This window comes from Henckelia pumila, chromosome 2, assembly GCF_033568475.1.
Source record: "Henckelia pumila isolate YLH828 chromosome 2, ASM3356847v2, whole genome shotgun sequence".
In the NCBI taxonomy this organism is placed as follows: domain Eukaryota; kingdom Viridiplantae; phylum Streptophyta; class Magnoliopsida; order Lamiales; family Gesneriaceae; genus Henckelia; species Henckelia pumila.
This window is the reverse complement of record NC_133121.1, coordinates 152,772,147-152,791,942: the sequence shown is the minus strand read 5'-3', so window position 1 is coordinate 152,791,942 and position 19,796 is coordinate 152,772,147. Positions and strand designations below refer to the sequence as shown.

Here is a 19,796-nt window from a genome sequence, read left to right as displayed (position 1 = left end):
CACGTGACAGTGAAAAACAACCTATAGTAAAAACTTATGTACTAGTGACTAATCCAAATTCCCAGTCACGTTGGTACGAATACGGGACAGGACATGGAGGATCTTCCATGAATACATGAATGAACATGGGATTTCAAAACGGTATTGGTATTTGGTGGGATTTTATTGGATTTCAATTAGTTAAGTGAAATATTGACAAAATTTGTCGGATTTCACGGGATTTCACGGGATTTGAGTTTATAAAGTAATAAAATTATTTTTAATAATAAATTCATATATTTTACTTATAAATTTTAAGTTTTTTTTATATTTTTTTATAAAATATTATTTATCCAAAATTTATACTATCAAATTCCAAAATATATTTTAACTTTTTGCCAAACACAAAATGGAATTTCAATTACATGGATTTTAAAATCCAAATCTAATTTCAAATCCAAATCCAATTTCAAATTCCATTTTTTTAGACATCCAAACATACTGCAAAGATCATTTTACCTCTGCAGATTACCTTTGTTTTCTTTCTTCCACCATCGACTTGAGGTAATCTTCTTCTTCTCATTTTCTCTCGATTTATGACCGAAACCCTATGTTTTCTTCCTAAATTTTTGTGTTGTTTGATAAATCACTGTAAGTAATCCGCCGTCCAACTTCCAATAGAATAATTTACAGGTACTCAGAACAAGAAATAGAGATGCAAGAACAAGAAATTGAGAATCCCACATCTCTCGCACAAAACGAAGACAACAATATATTGAGAAGCAACATGTACTCTTCTTCTTCAAGAATGCACTGTAGTTCTTTGGTTTGCTAAATCTCGGGGCTTATTTTCATTCTCTCTGTTGATAAAATACTTTCTGTCGAGGATTCATGTAGGTAAGTTTTTGAATCCAAAAGTTTCTGCTTATTCATTTTCTTTAGAATTTGTATATGCTATTTCTTTTCATTTTGTTTTTGTTTTTTTTTTTCGTTTGTCTTCGTTTTGTTTATTGACAGTCTTGGAGAATATGCTGCTGAAATCTTGTTTGCTTGACCTAAGAATAAAAGTGCTCTATACAAATTGGATTGTTCGTCACCAGTGATTGATTGGTGGACTTTGTTCTAGGTGAATTTCTGATGCTTTTGGGTTGCTGGGTTTGTGTTCAATATGTTTTTTCTTCTGCATAGATGCATTCAAATTATTCCTCTTATTTTCAAGGTTAATGATCTATATGATCTTTTGGGAAAGTTTGGAATTTTATATTCTTATGGTTAGTTGCATTAGGGGGGCTGACGTGAATCCTTGGCTGGTCATGTTTGCAAAAGTTTACCCTTTTTTGGAGGAGATAAGATTAAAGAGAATGACTGTTAGTGAATAGAGCTTGGAGTTATTAGCTAAGTCATTCCCGGATTTCAAGTCTTTATCTTTGTCAAGTTGTGATGGATTCAGTGATGATGGGATCAAAGCCATAACCACTTATTGCATGTAAGGCCTGTTTTTAGAAATTTTTCTTCTTGAATCTTTGACGCTGGTTTAAAATTTCTTTGGTTTTCTACAAATGTAAGTGTGTTTTTTTTTTTTTTGCATTTGATATGTGGCTTTAGATGCTAACAAGTCAGATTCATTCAAGATTTTATCTTCTTGGCAATAAAACAAGGGTCTTTATTATGCTTTTAGTTGTTTGTAGAACATCGGTGCCTTTGTCAGATTCCTTTTTAATGTACAAATCTAGGGTCAAAATTGTTAGACGTCAGCTGTATTTTATGTATGGTACATTGCTCGTACATAAATAGATTGCAAGAAAGTAAATACTTCCAAGAAATTGGCTTGAAAAGTCAAATTTATGATGTTAAATATGAGATGCATGAATTTGACAAATAATATTGAACTTAGTTATTAATAGGTGGAAAATTTCCTCTTCTCTCATAATTAATATATGTCATACAATTTTCATTTTTTCTTAATCAGGTCCATTGAAAATTCTATATACATTCATCCGATTTCCAAGATTCTTTAGTTTCATTAGTAACAGAAACATTCATTATATTCAATTCGAGTTATGTTGAATATCTATAATTTTCGTTCCTGCCTGAAAGATTGTTAAACATGTGTGTGTAAGGAAAGATATATATGTTGTCAAGGGAACCACACGTAAAAGATGAAGATTATGCAATTAATGTTTGTAAATCATTAAAAGAATCGTGCATGTAATTATGTTTTTCTCTGCATAAATACTTTTAAGCACATGGCATATATGTTTCTATATATACACTACAAGAAAAACGGGATACGACAACGGATATAACATACAACAATGGTTTATATCCGTTGTGGATTCCAACATACGACAACGGATATGCAACATTAAATATATGTTGTCGTACACAATATTTGACCACGGTTTATAACCGTTGTCTTAAGTTGCCTTTAACGACAGTTATAAACCGTTGTCTATGTTGACATACAACAACATATTTGCAACAGTTTATATCCGCTGTCGTAGACATTATTCAACCATATTTTAAAACCGATGTCTTATGTAGGTGTTTGCCTAGTATTCAACCACGTTTTAAACCGTTGTCGTATGTTGTTTTTTACAACAATTTTAAACCGTTGTCTTAAGTTGTTTTTCACAACAGTTATTATTCGTTGTCCTCAACATTACAAATGAAACAAAATTTAAAATTTCTAAAATAAAATTTAATATACAATTTTTCAATATTACAAATCAATATTCTTATTCTAAGTTCTAAATCAATCTACACTAGAAAATATATAGATCGAGTTATGAACTAATCTATATAAATTAACTTGAAACACTCCATCCAGATTAACATCCACCATTATCCTCTGCATCACGACTATCTGCACAAGTTGACGAATTCAAGTAGCAGAAAAGATGTCAAAATTCTGGAATTCAAATCCATAAAACAAATATGCAGAAAAGATCGACTTGATAGTAAATTTCCAATACAGTTATCCAAACAATCCGCATATGACTGAACCATCTTAGAAGATAAACAAAGAATCGAACTAAGCAACAAAGACCGCATGACATCCCTGGAAAAATAGTACTTAAAGAACACCAACATATAAATAAATTATAGACAGCTATGTTTACCGAATCTTCCAAATCTACATCCACATTTGAAATTTGATGCTGCATCTGAAACTCCGTATGTCCGACTAATTCACGCTGCAACTCTATAAATTGTAATGTTTCAAAGAGCATCAACAACAGTATAACATCAACATTTTCATTCACATCATTCTTATATTCTTCTACAAAAACACAAGAAGTAAATTAAGTTGGTGCAGATCGAGCATTAAAAAATTTCTAAAAGTTCTCATCAATCTAATTTTATGGTCTGCCATTTGGAATGCCAATTGACGCATATATAGTAACATTGAGTATACATGTTTCCACATCTAAGCAGATTTCAAGAACACAAAACACAGCAGTTTCTAACATCATACATCCTGAACATAAGATCCTTCACGTGAAGTTTTATCTGTAATTTGTATCAAAATGTAAGTTTCACCTCCCATACCCTAAATGGTCGCAACATCAATGTCATTTCCAAACTGTTGCATTTCTTGACGCTCATCACGCAAGTAAACTCAAGATTAGCCAAAAACAAATACTTAGCTGCACATCGAACAATTGACAAGAAAGATCCAAATACATTCCTTGTCGATAGTAATAAACAAAGAAAACTCACAGATCTCGGAATTCCCTTATGCTTGCTGAAATATTTCTGGGGTATAATTGGAGTATCCTCATCTTCTGAAGATGAGTCATGCTCAAGGCCCAAGGCAGAAGGGCCATTCCTTGAATCCGAGTATGTGAAGATAGAATAGACCTGGCTTTAACTGATCTCTCACGCTTGAAATCAAAATCGTACAACTTAATAATAAGAAAATCAAGCAATCCTTCACGATTTCAACATCATAATTTTTAATAATTAAGATATAATTAAAAGCTCAAAGTCAATATTTAAATACAAGCTGAAATCCCATTAAAATATCTGTCTAGACCTTTTTGTTCTCTCAACTTTTTTCACTAGGTCGGGCGAGCTTAGATTCATGATCGGCTGGACACACGAGCTTTAACCAGTTAAGATCAAGCTCATTAGAAAGCCCGAACATGAAAGGTCGAGCTAGAAAAATCTAAAGCTTGATCAGGCTCATTTGGTTAAGTTAGCTCGACGGGTTTATTCGCTGGCTAATGTGTTTAAACCTCTATACTCAAACACGAGGAAAACCTGATCATATTAATTACTATTACATTTGAAAAGAGAATCAAAACAAACCTTTACATATATAACTCAAAACAAATTATCACAGATGGTGTCATCAAGAAAGAACTATGATATATGAAAGAAATGGGAAAAATGCATGGTCAAGTAGTTCGCTATCCTTTGTCTGGCATGGGATGCGGCATCTGTTGTCCTTGGCCATCCCAATTATAGCATAAGCCAGCCTAGAATTTATGGAAAATTTTAGCATTTAAACAATGAAAAAAAAAATTGCCCACAGAATATGAAATAGATATAAATCCAGCTATCAAATAAATTGCTATTTTACCTCAGGTTTCTCTCTGGGATCAGCATGTTTTGGAATATATTTAAGAGCTTCAGCTTTCTCACCTACATTAGTACATGTGGATAAATGGCCGGTAACCTATAGATGACAATATAATAAAAGGTAAAAACATGGAAAAAGAAAAAAATAATGAAATCTCTCCATGAACTATCAAAAGTTAGCAAGGCGAGAATAACGAGTTTCATGCCTGTATAACACAATAAGTTAATAAGGTTTCATGCAAGTCCAATTTTTGCGTTTAAAAAAAAAAAAGCAATTGTTGCTTATAGTTTGTTCACAGGTCTAAACTAGAATTTTCATGATAAAATGAGTGCACTTGAATTTAAAATTGGAAATCTGGCATGACAAAAAATGATGCTTTAGCTAAAGCAGAATTGATGCAAAAGTATTAAGGAAAACAACAAGATAGGACAAAGAGAATAGGTAAGATGACAATCATGCTTCAGTTGAGCAACAATAAATGAGGAACCAAGACAAGGGATGAGCTAGAAAATAAATGAGACATTTGTTACCTGAAACATCAAAGGTACCACCTCCAAGATAAAGAAACAGAATAGTTTCATTGCTTTTTTTTTTTCTCAAAGCCATAGGCCAATGAAGCTGCAGTGGGTTCATTTATAATACGGAGAACTTCTAAGACAACAATACGACCAGCAATTAAGCTTACAACATTTGTGCGGCTCAAATATTTAACTCCTACAAATCCAAGAACCATCATAGAACCAAAAGAATGATGATATCGAAAAAACTACAGAAAATAGCATCTGTATAATTTGAATATTTGAATATTCATTTTTTGTACATCAAAGTTATCGATGCCAATTTCTATCTAAGATGCAATTTCACCGGTTCGAATTAGATATGTTCGTACCTCACCGGGAAGATCTTTGGTGATGATCCACTTATCGAGCAGCTCAGTTTTGGCTCATTTTTTCTTGCAAGAAACTGGACGAGAGTGTCCTAGCTTTTGCAAGTATGTTTTCTTCCGGGAACTTCACCTGAGATGCTTTGTACAAGTTGTACCTTCTTGTCATGGCTTGGGTCGACTGTCCCACAAAGCAGAACTTCCCATCTTCTTCAAAATGTTAGAATACGTCTAACCAAATAACACAAAATTAATGTGATATTATTTGTACTTGGTTCTAACTTCTATGTCACGCTGAATAAATCTTATATATACATCAATTGGAGTAAGTATGTAGGGGATATTATATTGGTCTTACAAAAAGAAATACTGATATTGATTTTAAAACATGTTAAACTTCTATGTCATGATGTTTTGTCCTTTTTTTTCAATTTATATTATATTATTATTTTCTCCAATATATATATGAGTGAAGAGTACTTATACCTGAAGAAACCTCGTACCCGTACAACCTTAGCAATCTAAATCCCATAGCAGTGTCATCGATGTCCTGAACCACAGTGTTTCTTGCCCAGCAAATCCCTTTATCTGTCCATTGTCTGGAAATTTCAAAACATAATACATAATTAACTATGAGAGCCAATTTTATATTATGATTAAATAGATGATGATGATTTAAAATATCATTATGATTTAAGATCATAAAACCATAATGTTACAAAATATCAAATTAATATTTGACGAACATCGAATAAAGGAAAATTAGAGTGAGAAGAACAACACAATATTAACATTCATGTTAGAGACCGAAAAAGAATGACTTCTAATATTCCTGGTTTGGGTGTCAAGTGACTAAATAAAATTATAATTAAAAAACATTATAAAATGATTAAGAGTAAAAATTAACAGTATAAAGTCGAAATAGATCGATTTGACTACATAAATATTTGTTATTGTCTTTGAATCAATGACCAAAATTTATTATCCCACATTCTTAAAGTGAAACCAGCAAGAGATTAAAAAAACGGTTTAAAAAAAGATATCAAGATAAAATGAAGCCCACATGAGACCATTATGAACAAAATAACCAAAGGAAAACTACTAAAACATCCACACAAGAATATAATCATGCTAACAAGTAGTAGCTCAAGTTGGTGTAATTAAAATTGTCTCCAAAGTCTAGTAATAGAACATGGAGCAACTCCAGCTAATTAATAGTAAGCATTGAAACAATATACCCCGACTCGCTTCTCATCTCAAAAACAGGACCATGGCATGCTCAAAACATAGCGAAAGAGACAGTAAAAACCATAGTGGCGAACACAGAGATCACGGTGGAGGGCAAATATGAAGAGGACGAGCCCGAGTTTTGAGGAGCTGGTGCAGGAGAAATTGCATTAACTCCGATGCTGGATGTAGGTGTCCCGGCAACCGAACTCGAAGATATGGCAAAAGGTGAAAGAGCTGTAGCAGAACAATGCAGTGACATGTTATGAGAATCGGGACGGTATATAAGCCTTGTGGCACATAGCAAAACATATTCTGGAACCACATAGCAATCTTTCGGGTTAGCAATATATTAAGCACAAAATACAAGAAAATGTTAAACATAAGAGAAATTTGATCGATTGTGCACAAGAATCCAAAATCAGAAGAAAAGAGAAATCACGGATATTGATCTTAAACATAAAAGAAGAACAGGATCTAGAAAAGGAAGATAAACCAGCTAAAACATATAAAGCCGAAAATGGCTTCATGGGTTGGTTTTTCTTATAGAGCAATACCCAGAAAATCAAAAGTAAAAATTCAACTCTGTAATATATATGGGGTAGTTATCTCTCTCTTTATATATATATATATATATATATATATATATAATCCATGAACTACTATTTTCCGCATCAAATACACGTTGTTTAATTTTACCACTCGCTTCCCCGTTTTCACTCTTCTTCACTTACTGAATCTTTGAAGTGGTTGAAGTGAAGAGTCCAAGATTCTAAATATTTTACGTACAACCAATTACAATAAAAAATAAAATTCAAAATTTTCGAATTGAACAAAACAACCAATTTATAAACCCTCAAATTCAAAATATACCTTATATTGTAGGATAAAACTCCCAATTGGCGGTCGGCGGTCGGCGGCAGTGGCGGTGGAGGTCGACGGCGGCAGCTGCAAATTTCCGAAAAAAAAATGAGTCGAAAATTGGGGAAAATGGTATGGAAATGTAGCCCTAGACGAAAGGATTCCAGATCTACTTACCGTTTGCGAAATGGGCAGCCGACGAAGGAGATATTGGCGGCCTTAGCATCGAATCGGAAATGGCTCTCGGGAGGAAAGAGAAGAGACGATGCGCGTAGAGAAAGGAATGAGCGGGGAGAGAGAAATGAAAGCCTCAAGCGTGTGGTAGTAAGTTCTTATCATATCATGTAACGTGTATATTAATTTTAAAAATAAAAATAAATAAAAAATAACGACGACAACGGATTACAAAATGTGTTGTCTTAGACCCCAAAAAGTACACACATAGACAACGGTTAATTAAAACCGTTGTCATAGGCCATAAAAAAACCCGCTCATAGACAACGGTTTTTTAAAAACCGTTGTCTTTGACATATATAAGACCGGTTTTTTAAAGACCGTTATCTTTTTTTATTAAAATATGGCCAACGACAACGGTTTTTGTAAAAACCGTTGTTAAAGACCAAACGACAACAGTTTAGATATAAAACCGTTGTCTTTTTAGTGTGGTTAATTAACATATTTGTTGCAGTGATATATAATTATAATTTAAGTGTTGTGTCTCGTTGATCTCCTATATTATTCTCATTAATCTTGCTAACTAGTTTTGGTGGTTATTTCTAAATGTGTGGTGAATTTTACTTCGTACATTTTTGGTGACATGAATTTATTAATTATATATATACATTTGAGTTACTACTACTTTATTTTGATACTTACACAATGATTTTCAATTTCCATGACAAGAATATTACGTGATGATTTCGTTTAATTTTTGTTTTGTCATCAATCACAAAACTTGTCTTGTAATTGGTCCAAATTTGATATAGTATCGACTCTGACACATACATTTGGAAGTGGCCTAAACGCTGTATGTTTCCAAATATTCATAGATTTTAATTGGTTCAAATTTGATATTAGTGGGGTGAATTAGATTTTACAAAGTTAATTTGATGAACCAGATTATTAAAATGATGTAGCCATTAATCATGTATCCGACCAAAATTGATATATATATATATATATATATGACTTGTTGATCTTGTTTTATCTACGTTTTCTTTTAAATTTCTGTTTTTGGAGCAGGAAGCGCTTGGATTCTACTCTCCAAGACTTAGAAAAAAAAAAAAGCAAAACAACAAGAAAGAAGCGGTTTGTAACCGTCTATGTGTCTCAAAGGTCGACGACACTCATAACAGAATGGCATTTTTAGATGGTGGCACTATGTTGACACTTCCCTCTCTTCTATCTAGAAGGTACTTACTTAAATGTTGAGGTTTAATGACATCACAGCTAACATTTTCTCACGCAACTTGGATTTTCTTCTGTTTTGTTTCAAGCATCCAAGAGAATTTTAGTGTTCCAAATTTGTTGTACACTTGCATTGTTTTTTTTGAAATTACACTCCTAATCACTTGTCTTTGAAAGACGTCACTTGTCTTAGAAAGATGTCAAGTAGTCATGACACATCTTCATGGCATCTCTATATCTTTTTTTTAAAAAGTTTACTTATGAAAATCTGTTAAATTTATTCTTCTTTTTTTAAGTTTAAATAAATATGAAAACTATGTTCTAAAGGTTGAGCAGAGTTACAGGCAATACCATCACCAGGTGCAGATTTAATTTCTTGGTTCAAATAAGCAGGTGAAATTGGATCTGCAAAGGCTTAGCCATAACTCTTCAAACAATCTCGAAGCAATTCTGGTGTCTAAAGGACTCAATCTTGGGCCAAATCAAATCTGAAAGCAAAAAAGTTTAGGTGAAGAAGACAGCTTCGAGACATGATAAAAGTTTCAAGACTCAAGTAGGTGGATAATCAGATTCGACACCAACGGACTTCCAAGTATATCGAGATTGATGAATAACTTTTTTCTAGTGTTAACTGAGTTAGAATTTGATTATTTTATTTTGTATTGTCTTTTGGGTAGTATGATGAAGAAACTTGTGAATTAACTCTGTGAGTAAATTAGACTTGAAATTGTGCTTAGTTTGTTGTAAAGACTTGATTCTTTCGTTTTCATGAATGAAATTGAAAGTTTTTGTTTAGTTATTTGTTTTCATTTATTCGTTTAGTTTATTGAAGTTTTTGTTACATTCGCATCATATGAGATCATCTATGATCAAATAGTGTATTGTTGACATATATTTTCGCAGCGTGCGAACATGTGCTGTTTATAAACTTTTCACAGCGTGCATTGCGAGCTGTTGATACCTCTTTCTGCAGCATGCATCGCGCACTACAGAATGTACTTTCCGCAGCGTGCATTGCGCGCCGTGGAAGTTCGTTTTCGCAGCGCGCAATGCACGCTGTCAATAACTTATACTATCAACAACTTTGAAATGTGCAGCACGTATTGTGCGCCGCGGAAAGCAAATTTGCACACTGCGGAAAGCAGTTTTTGTCGTAATGATGATCTATACTACATCGGGAGTGTTTCTCCACCTGTTTCAACACCATTAAATCATGTGGGTCGCTTATATTTTTATGAAAATTGACATATATGTGGAAGATTCATGAAACGACCCTAACAACTTCTTATAATTTAACTAAATAAAATACGGATTTTTCAAAATTTCAGCATGACTTATCTATTTAAATCACAAACCACCTGTCACAGACAACAAATTTTAAAGAAAATCAAACAACACTAAATAAACTAGACCGAGAAAGAAACGAGAACCGGAGAAGAAATTCGACATTTCGAACAACAAAAGATTAAACAATTACATATTTACATGCCCACAAATAATTCTATAAATTCTTACAATATCATTTATCCAATCAACAAAATAAAAGACTTTAAAGTGTTAAAATAAACTTTTGCGGAAGATTGGCATGGTCAGATGGATGTGCCGTGCCGCATCACAGTCCACTCGAAAGTCCTGCCCCGCAATCTCGATGATAACTTTTACCTGCACCAAGTGGATGTAGTGAGCCTAGGGGCCCAACGAGAATATGAGGGAAATAACGAGGGTTTAAAAGTGCATGTTTAATACTTAAAATACTTGTACTTAATATACTTTGAAACTTACTCCGAAAAGTTGAATGATAAATGAGAATGAGATGTAATGCATGCAATGAACTCACACAATTAAACTTGGGAACTTTCTTAAATTTTACTTAATCTCATCTGTGACTGAAACTGAATATAAACGACGTCAAGTCAAATTAGAACTGATCTGTAACTAAAATTGAAACTGTAACTGTAACTGTGAACTTAGATCCTTGAATTGTGACCCTGTGATTTCGATCATGATTATAGCCGCAGTGCACTATGCCGCAAGGAGGTCAGGATATCACACAACCCAATGTTGCCCTGTATTTCGTAAGGGAGGCCAAGATTTCTCTCAACCCCACACATACACGTCAAATATTTGGTAAGGTAGGCCAAAACGTCTCTCAGCCTCACACATACAAGTCAGGTGATAAGGTAGGTCAGAACGTCTCCCAACCCCACACATTCACGTCATTTCTATAGTCACAATCAACTCACTTCGTTCAAAAATATTTTCTTTCAGTCTTACTTCACTCGACTCAAAGATATAGCATGAATTTATGGAAATGACTTTCTTTGAAAATATTTACTCAATTACTCAATTCACAAGTAAATGATGAAAGATGGTTGACAAGGATGGTGATTTAGGTGGCAAACCATAACTAAGAACTTTAGACTTTACTTTTGGCACTTAGGACATATCCCGAGCAATCCACTTGAAATGCTTATAACTTACTCAACACTTAGACAAAACGACTTCTGCTTGAAAACACGATTCCCATGTACTCTATACTTAACTAGAAAGTCATCCTCGAGGTATAAATCCTATCCCATAATTCTCTGGCACAAGTATTCCTGGGCAGCAATCACTTAGCAACTATATTATGCGCCTTAACATTCAATAGCCTAGAACTCAACCAAACATTAACCGAAATGGTTCCCGCTTGAAGCAACATTTCCCTAGCACCCTAGGCTATTCCCAAACCCGTGACCCAAGCCAAAACACGAGTATAACACTGTTTTACTTGACCTTAACTGGACAGCCCCTTCACCCTTAGTAAATTCCTATTCGAACCTTTCCTACCTCAAAGACACCTAGACCTTGGTATCTCATGGTCCAACCTTTGAACTAGGACCTAGGCCGCCCCTTAGACTCGCACGACACTTGAGACCGACCCTTCACTCCCAATCCTCCAACTCGAAACAGCCCTGTCCCAAGCCCAATTCATAGCTCGAAGCAGCCCTGCTCTCGAGTCATTACTCTAGCTTGTGAAAGCCCCAGCCCCAGCCCCAGCCCCAGCCCCAAGAACTCAATTCCTACAGCCTCTAACCAACAGCCTTTTTGCCTCGATTATTAACAGTCAATTCACACAACCCGGGTGCTACCATGTGAGCTACATTCTCACCCATGGTAGCCCCTAAATCACCATCCAACCAACAAACCAACACATACAACACGCAACCAACACTAGCCAAGAAACTCGAAAACAGGGGGCAAACATATCAAGATTCGAGACTCACAAATACAATCCCCATTCGACACAAGATGCACTGTAATAATCACAAGCACGCAGGACACACCAAAAGAAGGATGAAATCGCCAAACAGTTAGATACAATAGAGACAAAGATGCGAACGTCCCGATAGAAAACCTGAAAAATCGGCAAACTTCCATAAACTCAAAAATTTTGAAATGTAAGCGAGTAAAAGCAAGCACATACACATAATAATCTACTTGGTGGCCAAAAAGCCCATAATCTTGCCTTACGCTACTGAAATAGGAAAAAGAAGGGGAGCTTGCTACGGCCGAAGTGAGCTGGGATGGGAGATAAAATCGATCTCCAAAAACCAAGAGAGCAGCTCGCCCTGCCGTCGATGAAGCTGCCTCGCAGGAGAAGAAAAAGGAAAGAAGCTGGCGGCGAGCTGAAGGGAAGAGAATGAGGCGCCGATCGCGTGTAAGGAAATGGAGGGGAAGAAAGAAATGAGTTATCGGCTAAGGGCTTGGAGAAAGGGATAAGGAATTGGGCCGAGTTTGGGCTAGGGGAAATCTCTTAATGGGCCGATGCAATTTGGTATGGGTAGTTCTTAACTGGCCGAGATTAGGCTAGGAAAAATAGAGATTTGGGCCGAGCAACATGAAATTTAAATGGGCAAGAAATATCATGTATAATATATAATAGGTAATATTTTAAATGGTGCGAGTAAAAGTGTTAGGTCCAAATTCCTGCAAATATTCAGGTTTGAAAATCCAAGAATTAAACACTTTAAATATTCCAATGTCACGAAAACGAGTGAAATATTTAAATAACAAGCAGAACGATTAAAATAATTTTTAAACAAACTAAACTAACGTTTAAAAATAATTTAAATAAACACACAAGCAGTACTAAAAACTTTTAAAATGATTTGGACAATTAAAAAAGATTTAAATAAATAATCTAGGAATTTAAAATAATTTAAAATAACTAACTACTAAACTTAGGTTATTTAGAATAAATAAACTGGACACTCGAAAATATCCAAACAAATAAGCTAAACAGTTAAAATCATTTAAAAGAATAAACTAGACAATTAAAATCGTTTAAGAGAATAAACTAAATAATTAAAATTATTTAAAAGAATAAACTAAAAAATTAAAATTAAAATCATTTAAATATGCAAGTCTAAACCTTTAAAATATTAAAATAATTTAAATTGCACAATAAAATCATTTAGACACATAAATTTAAATAATTAAAAATATTAATTAAATATTTAGTACAATAAAAATTATTTGAATAAATAATAAAATATTTTATTAGCACATAATTCAAATAAAAAATTTAAATCAATTAAACTTAAAAATAATAACCATAATATTTATTTAATTTACTATATGCGAATTAGTAAATTGGATTTTTTGGTACTACAATTCAAAAGCTAACATTTGGCCACATCATGGGGAGATAAGTACTCCAAATGTAGCATAGAATAATCCGGAGGAGGGGGGCAATCTGTAATTCACATAATTTGAGTTATAGTCCAGCTATTGACTTTGAAACTATTGAGATGTTGTTCAAGAACTTTACGGACCCGGCCTAGCTAGGAAATATAAAAATAAATAAAGTCATTCCGTTCCGTTTTACATTTGTAGGAAAAATTGCAATTTTAGTCGTGTAAGTTGGTCGGATTTTGGTTTTAGTCCTATAACTCTTCAAAGTTTGATTTTAGTCCAGTAACTTGGATTTTTGTTTGGGTTTTGGTCTTTTTTTCATAAAAAACCACTAAATCAATCGAATATTACTTATTTAAAATCGATGCTCTCCTATATGACTCATTTGACAAGAATTAACATGTTACACAAATTACGCAAAAATAAAGGAGGAAAAAAGAAAAAAAAACGACACTTAATATTTACAAATCGGGGAAAAAACTTGTCGTTATGTTTATTTTTGATTAGGTATATTTTAATATGTGTAATATAAACCTAATTCTAATCACACGAGTCTTATAGGAAAACATCGAAGCCAAACAAGTAATATTCGATTGATTTAATGATTTTTGATGAAAAAAGACCAAAACCCAAATAAAAATCCAAGTTACTGGGCTAAAGCCAAACTTTAAAAATTTATAGGTCTACAACTAAAATCAAACCAACTTATAAGACTAAAAATGCAATTTTTCCACATTTGTACCATGTTATTTGACTTAATTTTTTTAAAAATATATTTATAAAAATAATGTGCACATAAAAGAAATCGAATTATTAGGTAAAATAAAAAAAATAAATTCAAAAAGGATAATTTCGAATATAATCTCGAGTTTTGGGGTAGCAATGTAATTACAACAAAGCAAATGACCATTCGAAAATTGAGACTGGGGTGAGTTGAACGAGAAACGTCTCCGGGAAATTGTCGTTCATCTTTCTCAATCTCCGCGCAATTAATTCCTATCATTTACCCTTTTTGTTCCACAATTTTTGAACCCTAATTTCTTTTTGGATTGTGGGTAAGTTCAATTCTGTATGGTTTACTATTATTATTGTTTTTAAAGACCTGGGGGTTTTCTTAGCTGATGAATTGAAGCCTGGGTCTTTCACTTTGTAAATTATGTATGCACGTTAATGATATTTGTGTATACCAAATTGGAGGTGTGAATTGAGGAAAATGAGGCAATCGATTGGATTTTACAGCAGAATAAACTCTCGAATTCGAGGGGTTTTTAACGCTTCGTGTACCCTAGTTTTGATTTTCATGTTCTACAATGGTGGGATTCTGTCAAGAGGTGTATTTCCTTTTGGGATGGATAGGGTCTCAGTGATTCGCAGGGAAATGGTAGAATTAAGTATTGATTCGTCAGTTAATCTAAGCGGCTCCGATCAGGATTATCTTGATGTAAAGAAACCTGAAATCTGCGCTGGATTGGTGGATCACAAGGGCTATAATAGTAGTTGCGAGTTCTTGAAAGCTTACCCTCAGTGCAAGTCAGGAGGGCTCTTAGATTACACGAACTTTTACTATTGTGATTGTGGTGAGAGTGCGTGGACATATCTCTTGTTGGGTGTTTGGCTTGCTGCATTGTTCTATCTTTTAGGAAACACTGCAGCTGATTACTTCTGTTGTTCATTACAAAAGCTTTCGAATTTATTAAAGTTTTCTCCTACGGTTGCTGGGGTTACTCTGCTGCCTCTAGGAAATGGAGCTCCTGATGTGTTTGCAAGTATTGCTGCGTTTGTAGGGACTGGTGCTGGAGACGTGGGCCTTAATAGTGTTCTTGGAGGGGCTGTCTTTGTAACTTGCATTGTTGTTGGGGTTATTTCCCTTTGTGTAGCTGATCATGATTTTCAGATCGATAAGAAATGCTTTATAAGAGATATAATTTTTTTTATGGTTTCAATTATGGCCCTCTTGCTGATATTGGTTGTTGGTACAGTGAGTGTCGGAACCGCCATTGCCTTTTTATCTATTTATGTGGTGTACGCCGTTGTTGTTGCCGCGAATGAGGTTCTGAGGGAACAAGCTCAGAGATTGAAATTGGATGTTGTCACCCCTTTGCTTCCCGTAAGAGGAAGTGTATTTTCTCAGGGATCTCAAGAGGATGAATCCATGTTTAGCCCGTTGCTTGATCTTGAAACTGACGATGACGGAGCTCAGTCTCATTCATCCCTCCCACAGTGGATGTGGGCGTCTAATGTTGCGATCTACTCAAACCAAGTTTTGAAGATTCCTGATGGCGACAAATCTTTGTGGGGTTGGAATGATGAAGACTTGGGAATGGAATACCGATCTTTCTCTTATTCGAAGCTATTTGCCCTGTTGGAGTTTCCTTTAACAGTTCCAAGACGACTCACTATTCCTTTAGTGGAGGAAGAGACATGGTCGAAGTTTTATGCTGTTGGCAGTGCTTTGTTGGCACCAGTTCTCCTTTCATGTATATGGAGTACGCAAGACGATGTGAGTTCTCAAAGTAGAATAATCGGCTTTCTTTTGGGTGTTGCAGTTGGATGCACACTTAGTTTGCTTGCATATAACCACACAAGATCAGATCACCCACCCCAGAAATTCTTAATACCTTGGGTTTTAGGAGGGTTTATAATGAGCATTGTCTGGTTTTACATGATTGCAACTGAGCTCGTTGCTCTGCTGGTAGGATTAGGTGTCATTTTTGGTATCAATCCTGCCGTCCTCGGTTCGACCGTATTGGCTTGGGGGAACTCGATGGGTGATTTGGTTTCAAATGTTGCATTGTCGATGAATGGAGCGGATAGCATGCAGATTGCCATGTCAGGATGCTATGCTGGTCCTATGTTCAATACGCTTATTGGATTGGGCATCTCAATGCTTCTTGGAGCCTGGTCTGCACGACCTGGTTGGTTAAAAATCCCACGAGATATGAGTTTGTATTATACCCTTAGCTTTCTCACGTCAGGACTTGTTTGGGCACTCGTCGTGTTGCCAAGAAATGACATGCGTCCGAACAGGATGCTTGGAGCTGGCCTTATCACAATTTATTTGATATTTCTCTCTTTTAGGGTGGGTACTGCATTGGGGCTGATTTCGATTACTGGTTTTAGTTGACATAATGTACAGACAGCTTTGAATAATCTTAAATGTACCTTTGAAATAAAATATAGGTAATGGGATAATTTCCATTATCGTATGTGTCGTGTGGGATACATGTTAATTTGCTGTGCTTTAGTGTTCTCTTATAGTTTTGTTCTCTTATTGGACACAAATTCTCTTTTAGTGTTCTTGAATTCTTGTTTTCTCAGTTGGTATTTGGTAGCGGCCATGCGTGATGGGTTACGGTCACACTTGATTGTCCGAATCCTCGTCTCTGCTTACAGACAACTTGAGTGATAAAGTCATAGAACATAAACATAAACCACTAATGCATACAAGCAATTTGAGTGATGAAGTCATAGAAGCATAAGCTAGTGAAGTTTACGATGGTAGCCAAGATGGCGATGCATTCGGACTTGTGGAAACATGATCCTACAACACAAAGATGGTCCCAAAAGCTTTCAGCAGCTCATCTCGATACTTGAAATAAAGTGAAATATCTGTATCTTTTTAAAAAATAAAATAAAATAAAATAGTAAATCAGCGAGTACAACTTCTTGTAGCAAAAAAAGAAAACCATATGATATCCAAATGCATGATTAGGGCCAGTTTGGATACTGAAGTATTTTATTTTAAAAAGTGCTTTTTGAAGTTGACTTTTAAAATTCTTTTTTTAAGTAAAAGCTATAATAATTGTATGTTTGGATAAATAGATTGGAAACAGTCTTTTTAAGTTGAGTTAAAAAAAACATTTGAAAAACTATAAATATGAGTTTTTTTAAAAAAAAACACTTATTTTAGTTTTAATTAAGTGTTTTTAAAAGCACTTCAAATCTAACCAAACACATTTGAAACAATAAAAACACTTATTTTTTTTTTAAAAAAAACATTTTTTTCTTTTATGACTTCTTAATTCAAACGCAACAAAAGTAGATCTCTTGTGAGACTGGTCAACTCTTCACATATTTATAATAAAAGTAATACTTTTGGGTTTCATAAAAGTTTTTATCATTTAACAAGCCTATGAATAATCGTGATAGCATTGCGGTGCATGTGTTTAATCCCAAGCAAACCATATGCTGCCATAATGTTCTGAATTTGTGAGAGAAGCCTTCAAGGCTGAGAATTTCTGATGGCTCGTTCATTGCATTGGCTGTTTCCTTCGAGTCGAAAAGCACCCATGTTTGTTAAAAAAAAAAAACAAAAAAACAAAAAGCCCACATCACAAGTACAAATGTAGACCCTGTAGAACAGAGACTAGTTCGCCCCCCAAAAACTGACCTTCGATGACATATTTTATAAGCTGCAACATCCATAATTTGCTCGGATCATCCCGTATTATTGCCCCGATTGAAAACCGTCCATTATTCTCATCAAACCCCGCATCAACATCCAAACGAAATTGGCCCATCGGAGGTAGGTGCCATCTAGCTAGAGGGCGAAGTCTCAGCAATAATACGATAAGGAGATGGCTCTACTGCAACATCATTAAGGTATTCCGAGAACAAATAAATAGCGCAATCCACATTAAGTGAATTCACATCCATCGAAGGGTCCTAATTTTATTGTACAAAGCTTACCCCAAACAGCTCAAACAATCACGACACTGTTGGAAATATTTAATTCATATTAAATATTTTTATCTCATAAAGTGACTCATATAATAATTATTAAGCTTTATTTATACATAACTCTATCTTTATCTACTGGCCATAGATTTGTAGAGATTTAGACGTGCATAATAATATCTTGATAAGTTTATCAACTTTTTGAACAACAAAATATCTCATCAAGATAAGCCACAATCAAATTTAAACTGACTCGATGATGGTCACGAGTAGCCTATAAATAGTGGCCTTTGGGGTCCCTAAGTACACACACCAAAAGTTTCACCACATCATCTATTGTGAGATTTGGAGTATTTAGAAAACTCTGAAGCGTTGAAGTGCTGATTCAAGGTGTTCTTCGGATTCAAAAGCGTCAATGCATCGATGTTTATGAAATGCCACAAATAATTCACATGGATAAATAAATGTCACATGAACCATGTTCAGTATATATCAAACTTTACGGATACCAGTTGTAGATCCGGTAATAACATACCTTTTTGACGAGCTATAACTACTAGGAAGATATTTATATCAACTTTGCAAACCACAAGCACACTACAAGATTTATAATTTAACACAATTTGTCATATTAAATATTAAGATCTCATAAACAAATAAAACTCAATATACCTTCTTTTGAAAGATGATTGTCTAGAGTATCAAATCAAAACTTGCATATAAACATTTTGGAAAAACAAGGAATACTTTCGGTCATGGGTTTTTCAAAACATTTTAAATCAATTAAAGTGGAATGAACATATATATAAATTTTGACACATGCACTTATAGACACCTATCTCACTTTTATATATATATATATATATATATATATATATATATATATATATATATATATATATATATATATTCGATCACGTAGTATATATATATATATATATGTATATAGTTTCGATCACATGGGCAACTACGTGAATAACAGCTGACATGACAATTACTAATTGTATGTACAATGATTTCTAAACACAAGTTTAAATTGTTGGAAGAAACATTGTATGCCTTATTTTTAAGTTTTTACTCACTTTTTAGGGACTATTTTACTAAATCTTAAACATGATTTATTAATCATTATATTTTTAATATATTAAAATTCTCATACAAGAGCAGAGGGCTAACCACATATATTTCATATAAATTTTCAAACATTTTATACAGAGATGCATCTTGAATCATTTATTTTGCACAATTGTGACATATATAAATTTACAAAATGATAGGATATACTATCCCTTTAGACATCAACTCAAAACATTAGTAAAACTAGAAAAACTTTGCAGAGGTCTTCGACCATATAACCCCATAACATGAATTTTGATCAAAGGTGCATAACATACTCACATATACATAATAAGTTATCAAGTATCATTAATCACAAATTAAATCTTGTAGATGATCGAAATGAAAACATCATATTTTTGACATAAACTTATTCTGATT

General features: G+C 34.0%; 2 protein-coding genes and 2 long non-coding RNA genes across 12 annotated transcripts; 2 read left to right on the top strand and 2 right to left on the bottom strand.

Moving 5' to 3' along the window:
- The first annotated feature begins 574 nt into the window (after positions 1-574).
- On the top strand, positions 575-8,847 carry LOC140884521 (uncharacterized). 3 transcript variants are annotated; one of them, XR_012150659.1, is made up of 4 exons: positions 575-876; positions 997-1,105; positions 1,199-1,465; positions 8,781-8,847. It is a non-coding gene; the product is annotated as an uncharacterized lncRNA (long non-coding RNA). The 3 variants fall into 3 exon arrangements; XR_012150660.1 differs by lacking the exon at positions 8,781-8,847 and having other exon boundaries at positions 1,265-2,131; XR_012150658.1 differs by lacking the exon at positions 8,781-8,847 and having other exon boundaries at positions 1,199-2,131.
- Positions 2,669-7,841, bottom strand: LOC140881308 (uncharacterized). 7 transcript variants are annotated; one of them, XR_012149911.1, is made up of 9 exons: positions 7,716-7,841; positions 7,551-7,625; positions 6,760-6,914; positions 5,937-6,049; positions 5,098-5,681; positions 4,568-4,629; positions 3,703-3,866; positions 3,102-3,184; positions 2,669-2,845 (listed from the first exon to the last, which is right to left on the bottom strand). XR_012149911.1 is itself a non-coding variant. In XM_073286504.1 (9 exons), exons 6-9 carry the CDS (start codon positions 5,198-5,200, stop codon positions 3,172-3,174), a joined length of 342 nt encoding a protein of 113 aa, XP_073142605.1. In that variant the 5' UTR covers positions 5,201-5,281; positions 5,457-5,681; positions 5,937-6,049; positions 6,760-6,914; positions 7,551-7,625; positions 7,716-7,841; the 3' UTR covers positions 2,671-3,171. The 7 variants fall into 7 exon arrangements, 4 of the variants coding, with proteins under 4 accessions (XP_073142605.1, XP_073142604.1, XP_073142601.1 ...); XM_073286504.1 differs by having other exon boundaries at positions 2,671-3,184; positions 5,098-5,281; positions 5,457-5,681; XM_073286503.1 differs by having other exon boundaries at positions 2,671-3,184; positions 6,689-6,914.
- Positions 8,848-10,364: 1,517 nt separating the features above from the next.
- On the bottom strand, positions 10,365-12,646 carry LOC140883206 (uncharacterized). The gene is made up of 2 exons (XR_012150347.1): positions 12,212-12,646; positions 10,365-10,607 (listed from the first exon to the last, which is right to left on the bottom strand). It is a non-coding gene; the product is annotated as an uncharacterized lncRNA (long non-coding RNA).
- Positions 12,647-14,532: 1,886 nt separating this feature from the next.
- LOC140882453 (cation/calcium exchanger 4-like) lies at positions 14,533-16,860 on the top strand. Its single transcript, XM_073288464.1, has one exon. The coding sequence runs from the start codon at positions 14,836-14,838 to the stop codon at positions 16,744-16,746; it is 1,911 nt and encodes a 636-aa protein (XP_073144565.1). The 5' UTR covers positions 14,533-14,835; the 3' UTR covers positions 16,747-16,860.
- The last annotated feature ends 2,936 nt before the right edge of the window (positions 16,861-19,796 follow it).